The sequence below is a fragment of the Etheostoma cragini genome, chromosome 14, assembly GCF_013103735.1.
Source record: "Etheostoma cragini isolate CJK2018 chromosome 14, CSU_Ecrag_1.0, whole genome shotgun sequence".
Classification (NCBI taxonomy): Eukaryota; Metazoa; Chordata; class Actinopteri; order Perciformes; family Percidae; genus Etheostoma; species Etheostoma cragini.
The window spans coordinates 2320364-2330465 of NC_048420.1; the positions used below are offsets into that span (position 1 = coordinate 2320364).

The 10102-nt window shown below is 41.3% G+C and overlaps 1 protein-coding gene across 3 annotated transcripts in view; it reads left to right on the forward strand.

The window, feature by feature from the left end:
• Nucleotides 1-1304: 1304 nt before the first annotated feature.
• fndc5b (fibronectin type III domain containing 5b) overlaps nucleotides 1305-10102 on the forward strand; it is a 17594-nt gene continuing 8796 nt past the window's right edge. For 2 of the 3 annotated variants that reach the window (XM_034891456.1, XM_034891457.1), the window contains exons 1-3: nucleotides 1321-1759; nucleotides 7228-7346; nucleotides 8924-9122. In XM_034891456.1, the coding sequence (XP_034747347.1) occupies nucleotides 1684-1759; nucleotides 7228-7346; nucleotides 8924-9122 (394 nt within the window). In that variant the 5' untranslated portion in view covers nucleotides 1321-1683. Of the gene's footprint in view, nucleotides 1760-7227; nucleotides 7347-8923; nucleotides 9123-10102 lie in introns of all 3 variants that reach the window. The other variant, XM_034891455.1, reaches the window with a different exon arrangement.

The window sequence follows — 10102 nt, forward strand, 5'->3', positions numbered from 1 at the left end:
TTATTGAGCAGATAGTTCATGTTTTATGGGGCAGCAATAGAGCAGCTCTTACATAATAAGTCAGGATTTCTGTTTCCTGGTTACATTCCAGACTCATGAAAATTTGATTTAAGGTTAGTCAAGGCCAAATGTGCCAAATGAAAACGATTTCATGTGTGGACTAGATAGATCCTTCATTTATCAAAAGGGAAATTCAGACGTCAGCAGCAGTACACGAACGACAATCACTGAACAAAGGACAGTGAAGGGAATCAATCAAATATCAAAATCAAAAACTCAATCAAATATCGAAAAAACGAATATAAAATTAGCTAAAGGTAAAAAGTTAATGAGGGAAAGAGAAAGTAAAAATGAAAAGTCTGCCCTTAAAACGTGCATGCATAGAAATTGCCTGTCTACTGGATAATATTCTGCAGCAGGTGAGATGTTTAATGCATTATTCTTGTGTAGTTTTACCACACAACAAAGACTGATTAATTACCCAGTTTTTATCCAGTTAGTACCCAGGTATTGCATCGCCATATAGTTGGGAGATACGAAAGCCAAAAACAAATCTAAGAAAAAAAAACATTTAAAACAAGTGTTGGGGGTTTTGGAACAGCGTGGTTTCTGGGTTAAAAGTACCTGTTCGTTAATGTAGGGAGACACTTATGGTTACACTCAACTTAGGAGAGGAACTTAACTGAACTCTGACAGGAGAATGTTGGCATTTGTTGCATGATAATTTGTGAAACTGAATTAACTAATCAATTAATCAACTCAATTAATCATATTAGAACTAAAAATAGCACTTAAGTTGTAGTACATGTAGGCCTATATTAACATATGAGTGACTAGAGTTTGGGTCAATACAAAAGGAGAGAGACTGAGAGAGAGAAACAGAGACCGAAAGAGAGAGAGATAGAAAGAGAGAGAGAGATGAGAGAGTGAAAACAAGAGAAAGAGACAAAGAGAGAGAGAGAGAGAGAGGGGGGGGAAGAGAAAGCAAGAGAGAGATGAGAGAGATGAGAAAACAAGAGAAAGAGACAGAGCGAGAGAGAGAGAAAACAAGAGAAAGAAAGGGGGATGAGAGAGAGGGAGAGATGAGAGAGAGAAAGCGAGAGATGAGAGAGAGAGTGAAAACAAGAGAAAGAGACAGAAAGATATGAGAGAGATGAGAGAGATGAGAGAGAGAGTGAAAACAAGAGAAAGATATGGAGAGAGATATGAGAGAGATGATAGAGAGAAGGAGCAAGAGAGAGAGAGAGAGAGATGGAGCGGGGGAGAGAGAGAGAGAGAGAGGGAGCGAGAGAAAGAGAGAGAGACATTAGCTGTGGCGGCACGTTGCTCTTGCAGCACTTACGCACGCTCAGCTCAGCTCACCTCTCCCCGTAGTAACGCTTCTCCACGCCGCCGCTCCGTCACCAGTCGCCGGACTGGTGGTCCGAGGGCCGTCGCTGAGGCTCCACCGGCACCGAGACTAACGAGCACGGTACCGACCCCCCCACCACCCCGCTCCAGTCCTCTCAGCCCTCCTCCTCACGGTGGTGTTGCGCTTCTGCTGCAGCGTCCAAGTTCAGGTGAGCCTCGTCCCCGGCACAACAAGTCCTCTCTCCGGTACTGGGATCCTTGCTCATTCCCGTTTAATGTGATGTTGTAAATGGGCCGCGCAGGATGTGAAGCCCCGCTAGAAGAAGCAGGAGGATGGCTGGACCAGGCTTGTCTGCGGGGGTGCTGCTGCTCCTGCTGGGCTTCCTCTCGGTGTCCTCCGTCCATGCTGGTGAGTTTTTACCACAGGTTGATGTGATTGATCCGGTTGGTCATCACGGTAACAGCTGTGTATGAGCATGTTTTTAACCATCGCTGTCTGATGTGTTGTAGCGGATCCCTGATGTAAGACACGTTGTTATGGATGTGTCAGCATCAACATTTGCATCAGCTAGGTAGAAACAATAAGCTTTGTAATGGCAAAAAAAATGGCTGACACAAGTTAGTCAGTCTCATACTGGATCAATAATTGCTTTACATGCAAGTTTCCTAGTTTGGAGATTATTTGGAGGCTAGCCTATCTCTAGAAATAAGTGTCATCTTAAAAGGTAACATCATGTTTTCGCTGTTGGTTTAGGAAAGTTCTTGATTTTTAGCAGTAGCAACTCACTCAGCCAAATGTGCACTTACGAGATTTCTTTAAAAAAGAACCCAACCAGAGACTAGCTAAGTGTTAGCAGTGAATCGATCAGTTGATTAATATTGTCAGGAAATTAATTCATTTGGAGCCATGTCCTTGCAAATGAAATGCCAAACATTTGCTAGTTCCTGCATGCCTGATACTACACTGGGGACCAGGGGCTGCTATCGCCATGTCACAAATAGGCTTAAAGGTGCCCTGCCACACGTAATTAATTACTCTTGGTAATGTCTGAAGTTCTACCAGGGACTCAGTAACAGTTTTTGTGGAAAAAAATGCCTTGGTTACCTTGTTCCAAGCCATTCTAGCGTGGTATAGAAAGCCTGCAGGAAGACTCAGCTCCATTTGGGCCAGTTCTCCTTAATATTCAATCAGCGAAGCTGCTTGAATCTGATTGGCTAACAGCTAGTCAATGAGAGCCTGGCATCCTTTACCCAGCTCATGAATAGTAATGAGCTCAAGCAGCATAATGTCAGACTGACCAGCTGTTGTGATTGGTCTGATTTCTCCTCTTATTTCTTTTCAGTAGCTGGAGCTGACAGAGGAGGTAGCAGGTCATCTTCACATTCACCACATAACACACAGACCTATGGACCTGACATATTAAAAAAAAAAAAATGCAAGTAAAAACGATTTTGGGTGGTAGAGCACCTCTTAAAGGCGATATATGCTCACTTTCAGGTTCAAACTTGTATTTTGGACATGTTTACATGCCTTAATACACCTTCTTATTCTTATTCTGTTAGTCTGAATACACCTGTGTTCCCTCTTTCTGAAACGCTCCGTTTAGCGCCTATCTCTTTATGCATCCCTCCCGAATAGTCAGGTCTGCTCCGATTGGCTTGCAAGAAAACTATTACAAAAGAAGTTTACAAGCCGTGGGTTGGGATACTCAGATGGGGTGCGGAATATTCCAGTGAGCCTGCATGGAAGTGGAGCCAAAGCGAAATGGCATATTGAATGCCATGTTTTCTGATACAGGCTGCTCATAAAAAAACACACTCCTTATGTCACCATTTGTGGGTTGATAGACACTCCAAAAACCCAAATGTATGCACACAAGCACAGAAAAAGTAAGTCATCCATGACATGTCCCCTTTAAGCCCCCTCAAGCATTTTAGTATTTATTTATTATTAAATAAAGAACATTTTAAAAGTTAATAACCAACCATAATGTTCCCATGTTGACAGATATAATGCCCTTCTTGTTGTGGTTGCGCTGTGGATAGTAATATTTATGGTACATATATTTATCTGTGTGTGCACACTATAGGGCTGGGTATAAAAAAATTCACCCTAATAACATGACTTTGATATTGCTAAATTTGATACCCAACCCCAATGCACAGAAACATGGGCTAAATGTATTTCACTTCTTCTTGTGGCTACACTTTGGATATTATAGATTATTTTTCTGACAAACATGGAACAGTATGAGATTAAACAAAAATGAGGTTTTTCTATTTGAAGCCCTACATGCAGAACAGATCTAATCTTGGTATATCATGCATGTGAGATATAGTGCAGCATCTATCTTTCATGGTGTTGCATATTTTTATCCTGCAGCGGCTTATATTATATTCAAGAAGAACATTCATCTTAAGCGTAAGATCTTGGATACATTGTGTCCCGATGATAAACTGCGAGATGACAGATAGGCCTTTGAAAAGCGGAAAATCCTGACGACAAGATCATGTGGGCTTCATCTCAGCCTCCAGAGATTTGATGTTTGGCTTCCTAAAGGTGGAGATGAATGTAGTTTTAAGAGGGAGTTTAGAGATTCTGCAGCCAGCCTTTAGCTTTTTGTCTGCAAAGGGCTTAGGAGTGGATAGGGTGTGTGTGAGTGCTGGAAGATAAACAGTGGGAAAAAAAGCTAGTCAAACAGGGAGTTATAGCAATGTATTACACACACACCAAACTAAGCATTAGCAGACACACACAGAGCCTTTGGGAGCCACTGAGAGAGTTTGCCCTGCACCAAAAAAATAATTTCTCCAACACTTTGTAACTCTTACCCTCTCACTCTCAGTCTCTGCTGTATTCTGGTGATATTGTGAGAGTACATTCTACTTCCTGTAATACGATTATTTGACTCTGCAAAAGATTTGGAGGTTGGAGATATTTGCGGAGGTTTGACCATGGGGACAGTCTTGAAACACACACACACACACACACACACACATCAATTTTAAATGCATTGGAGAAGGTAACAACTGGACAAAAGAGCATACAAAAAAATTACATTACAATTAAACTAAATCAAGACAATGTAGTGCGGAGTGTGTGATAGAGGGAGAAAGTGAGAGAGTGAAGGCGATTAGCAACTCTCCAGTCATAGGGAGAGAAACAAAGTGTTACACCTGTGTTTTCTGACCACAGTGGGAAATCTGCAGCAGGAAAAGTTACCCCTTTACTTGATATAGCAGAGTAGAACGGAATAGAATAGAATAAAAAGTCTTTATTGTCATTATACACAAGTACAGTACTTGTACAACGAGATTGAAGCAACCCCTTTACAGTGTCAACACGAAATATAAAAATATAAGTAGTGCGGAAAAAGGAAAAGAAGAGAGAGGAGGGAACGTGGTTCACAGTTCCTGAGAGCAAATATAGTAAGAAATAAGCCATGTCATGTTGTTTATGGAGACGGAGAACAAGGAACTAAGTCTCGGGGGCGCCAAACGATGAGCGTTGTCGCGACGTGTATTTACATTTTTCGAGAGGCGCGCGTCAGGTTACGGCGTAGAGTCCGGCATAGACGCAGAGGGGTCTGCAAGGGTATGCCGTTGATTGGACGCACAACCATGAAATGTCCTTCAGAGACATTAGACATTTCCCATTTGGAGTTTTCGTTTTAGTAGAACTGCAACGATTATTACTTGTCAACTAATAAAATAATAGCCAAATGTGTTGATAATTTTCAGTTTGAGTCAACATTCTCTGACTCGGGGTGCCCAGATACCTCAGTTGGTAGAGTGAGCGTCCATTTATAGAGCAGCAGGCCCAGGTTCAACTTCGACCCTTTGCTGTCATGCCCCCCCCCCTTTACCCCCTTTCATATCTTCATCTGCCCAAAATATAATCTTAAAAAAAAGAAATTATCTAATTTTTGCTTCTTAGATTTTTTTCACTCCTCAATGACAGTAAATTGAATATCCTTGATTTGTAGCCAAACCAAGTAAATTGAGTACATCATCTGGGGCTTTGGAAACCTGATCAACAGTTTTCAACATTTTCTGACATTTTATACACCAATCGTTTAATCAAGAAAATAATCGATGGATTAATATCGTTAGTTGCAGCCCTACTTTCCAGTCACCCGGTCCTGTCTCCTAACATGTACTTTCCCATAGAGCCAAAATGCATTCTCAATTAAGTTTCAAGGGAAACATATTTTGCCCTGCATTGCGTTTGTTCTTGACTTATCACAAATGCGTTTTTAATTAAAAAAAAAAAATATTTTGTTAAAAAAAACGGGACTTTTACATAGGAGACCGCTGTTTGTGTCCCATGTGAATCCAAACTGTCATCGCTGACTTATTTTAAGTTATGCAACTTTCTTTGGCAAGTACAAATCTCTACTTTCATTAATTTTGGGGTGTCTTATTGAATTTTTTTAGCATTTGATGACAAAATGAAAGTGGATTTGAAATAGTATTGAGTAAAAGTTGACATGTTCCAGTCTGTGATTATCTATCAACATCCATTTCTTTAATTTTAGTCTCAATAATTCCTAATTTCTGCTTTGCTAACTCAAACTGTAGGTATAATTTTAGGTTGAGGTTTATTGACCATAAATTCCAAAAAGAACTGTAAAACTAGAGTTAACAAGTTACGTAGTGTTGAAAAAGTCAAAAAAGAGACAAACATTGAAAACAAACGTCAAAAGTAAGACAAAAATGTAAGAAAAAGTTCAAACCATTGATTAAAAAGCATCAGCAAAAGTGTGGATTTTCAATTTTGACAGGAAGACAACCTTTTCCTTAACCTAAATAAGCAGAATTATACTACGATCGGTTCACAACGTGCACCTGTCGCTGCTTTGACGACGTGTTGAAACAAAATGTAATCCAGAAGAAAATACATTACCCCCAAATTGAAATGAGCATGCGATTAAATTGTGTAGCAATGTTTTTAGTAGACAGGATTGACTCACCTGATAAATTTAAGTTCAATATTTACTGTCCTTCTATCTCTGTTTTGGTCTCCACCAGCTCCTTGTTAATGAGCAATCATTTTCACATACAAATAGTCATGGAATACATAGTAAATGTAAAAGCGTTCATCAAAGCTGCTTTAAGACACAGTACACACCTGTGGGGGAAGGTTAAACTGGAAGAAGGGTAAAGTCTTTAATAAGGAATGTCAATGTCTTACAGCCCTGGCTCTGATCACCTTGAGTTGGTCTCAGCTCACACACAAACACACATCCTTTATCTCGCACACACACATAACCAAGGTGTTCTTTCTCCACGGTGTGCTCCGATTTAGGGGAAGGAAGGAAGAAAGTTCAGCAAAACTGTAATTTAATCCATTATTTTTCATCTCCTGATCAACAAACTTTGCATTGAATTCTGGGACGTGAGTTTGTTTTTGAGCCCAAACATTAAAATCAATCGGCAGTATGAACGAGGAAATTAATCCTCATGAGTCACATATTAATGAGGTGTGCGTGGGCGAAAGAAGAGCGAGAAGAGAGTGAAAGGTAAAGATAGGAAAATGGGTGTGAGTGTGTGCGGATGCGAGAGAACCAAGACAAAGACAGATTAGAAAGAGAGCCTTTTTAAAGGGAAACACCAAGAGACCTGCGTGTGGTTAATTAAGCCTGGTATTAATGAAAGCAGAAGGATTAATCTGTCGGAGAAGAGAAGATTTAAGGGAAGGCGGGGGAGGGCAAGAAAAGAACAAGTTCAAAGAGAGAGAGGGCGATGGAGAGGGGTATACATTGTAGCATCTATTGTATGTATTACACGCTGTAGTGACGGAATGTCTCTGTTCTAATTTGTTTTGTGTGTGTGTGTGTGTGTGTGTGTGTGTGTGTGTGTGTGTGTGTGTGTCAGACACCCTTCTGTCAGCTCCTCTCAATGTGACCATCAGAGAGATTGAGGGAAACTCCGCCATTGTAACATGGGAAATCTTGGAGGGGGACCCCGTCATTGGATTCGCCATCACTCAACAGGTACCTCTACACGTGTCATGTCCTTCATGTGTTTGTGTGTGTTTGTGTGTGTGTGAAGAGAGTAAATGGCAAAGAAACTGAATGGGGGAAAGGAAATACAATTAAATTAATTAATACAATGGGTAAGTTAGTTGATGTAGTTTGGCATGCTGGCATAGACACCTCAGCAATGGCTGTGATGTATAGCTCACGGAAGATATTGACGTACTTTAAATGGGCTGTACTCAAAATACTGAAAAAAAATTCCATCTGGGCTGGGCTCGCCTGCCAATAGGAAGGTTGGTGGTTCGATCCCTGGCCCTGCAGTCACATGTCAAATTGTCCTGTGGAAGACACTTAACCCCGAGTTGCCCCCAATGGTGTAAATGTGTGCGAGTGTTTATCTGATGAGCAGGTGGCCTCTGTGTATGAATGTGTGTGAATGGTTACTGCTTCCTGTACTCTGTAAAAGCGCTTTGAGTAGTCGTTAAGACTAGAAAACAGGATATATTAGTAGATACATGTAAACAAATATTAGCTAAAGAGTAACAGGGCTTAAGTCGTGGCCCACAATGTAACTCCCTGAATTCTATTAGCTACATGATATTTCTTTCTTACTTCCCCCCAAGTATTCTAGGAACTGGAGTATATTACAAAGGCTCAGAATGTCCCATCCAAATAATGGGGGTGGGGGGTGGCAGTGATCCCAATTTTGTCCAATGCGGGGGCCTACATTTGGACTTTCAATCCCCCTGATTTAGATCAAATAGACAGAACAGGCTGAGGAAATGCAAGTTTTCAGAAGCAAACAGTTGCAGCTAGCAGTAGATACACGTTGAGATCCTTTTAAAATGTGTGTCTGTTTAATTAGAGTCAGAAATCCCTAAGGAGATTTACTCTTGATCTAGCAGGAACCGTTTGACCTGAGCAAGCAGTCCTAGCTGGATAATAATGTACATTTCAAGCAGAGCATGCAGAGAAGGCATGGCCAGAGAACCACTCTGTTTCTTTAAGCTTAATTACAGTGCAGGGCAAACCCCCAGAGGCTTTCTTTCAGCTTTTCCCCCACTGTTAACCAAGAGAGACGTGTTTGCATTCGCACCATATCAGCCCTAACCAGAGGGCAGCTTGTAGAAATTTCTCAAGAGGGATCGTGAGCAGAAAATCTAACTTTGCAACCAGAAATCTGCATCTGAAAGAGCATGTCGCCAAGCAATTTTCACTAACAAGTAGACAAGTCTTTTATATTGGCTTGAAGGAGCAGGGTGAAGCTGAACTGACTTTAGTTAAAGTGATGCAGGGTTATGATTCCAGATATTTGTACTTTGTGACAGTGTTATCTTTTCAAATTACAAAAAAAGTACAGGAAGTCGTCCCTCCAGAGTTCTGCTACTGTCACATTGGGAAAAAAACGTCTGAAACATTTATTATCAAACGCCAAGTATCAGATAGTGGCCTGATGCACCATTTCAACCTGTGATTCCTCTACTGAGGTGGTGCCAAGAAAAAGAATTTCCCTGCAGGGAGCTATAAAGTGTCACATTACACCCAGTCCCCGATTGCTCTCCTCTGCCCTTCTGTTCCGCGCTTTCCTGCAGAAGAAGGATGTACGCATGTTGAGGTTCATCCAGGAAGTCAACACCACCACGCGCTCCTGTGCATTGTGGGATCTGGACGAGGACACGGAGTACATAGTTCACGTTCAGAGCATCAGCATGGGAGGCAGCAGCCCCGCCAGTGAGCCAGTCCTCTTCAGAACGCCCAAAGAGTCGGAGAAGATGGCGTCCAAGAGTCCAGGTGAGGGGCTTATTTTTACTTGGTTATTGAGTAATGTATCTACACAAGATATACGCAAACTCTGGCTTAAAATTAATTTTAAGAATACAACTTACAGCACAAACTGTACTCTGGTTTGTTTTTACACTTACTGATAAGGACACTCGGGCTTGATAAGCAGCTCATTTGTCCACAATTCTATCTTCACTTAATGTTACTGGAAGAGTTTTCTGAGCTGTAATGTTGAAAGAGGATCTTGATTCCATGGGGACATAAAGTGTGTGCAAAAAGCCTTAAAGTGATGTAATCCTTTGCAGAAATTCATGCCTTTTTAACGTGAAAATCATCAGTAACGCCAAACAAATAATAAGCGTGACACTAAGTGTGAGTTTTCACTTCTGCACAGCACATGTGGCAAGCATATAAACAGGCAGGCTGATGATTATAATTCAATACATGCAAGAGCACAAAAACGTAAGTATAAAAGCACACAGACACCGGACCAATCATGCATTCACACAGGAGAGTCAACAAACCTTCTGCTTCTCGGTTTTACCTTCGCCGAGACACACAAATATACACGCCCACCTCTACCCATACAGGTACATGTATACACAGATGTTTAATAGCTTTTAAACTAGAGGCAGTTACCAAGCAGAGTACTGTCTATTTGTGTTTTGCATAATCATTACAAAGAAAAGGGTTATTTAACAATTAAATAGAAATACAACACAGAAATGGGTGTCTTTGTGAGAACCCCAACTCCCATTTTAATGTATCAGTGGAATTCTCAATGCAGAGGCTGCTGTAATCTGGAGTGGCTTGCAGTACTTCCTATTTTATCAAGTCTGACCCAGTTAGAGTGCCGAGAGCAGCTGCTTCAGAGGGACACAGAAAAGGCTAAATTCCCATCGGCAGCAAGTTGATAAGGAATCGGTACATTAGGGAACAACTTATTGCCTAGAAACACCCTTGTGTGTGGTCCCTATAGGGGGGGGGGG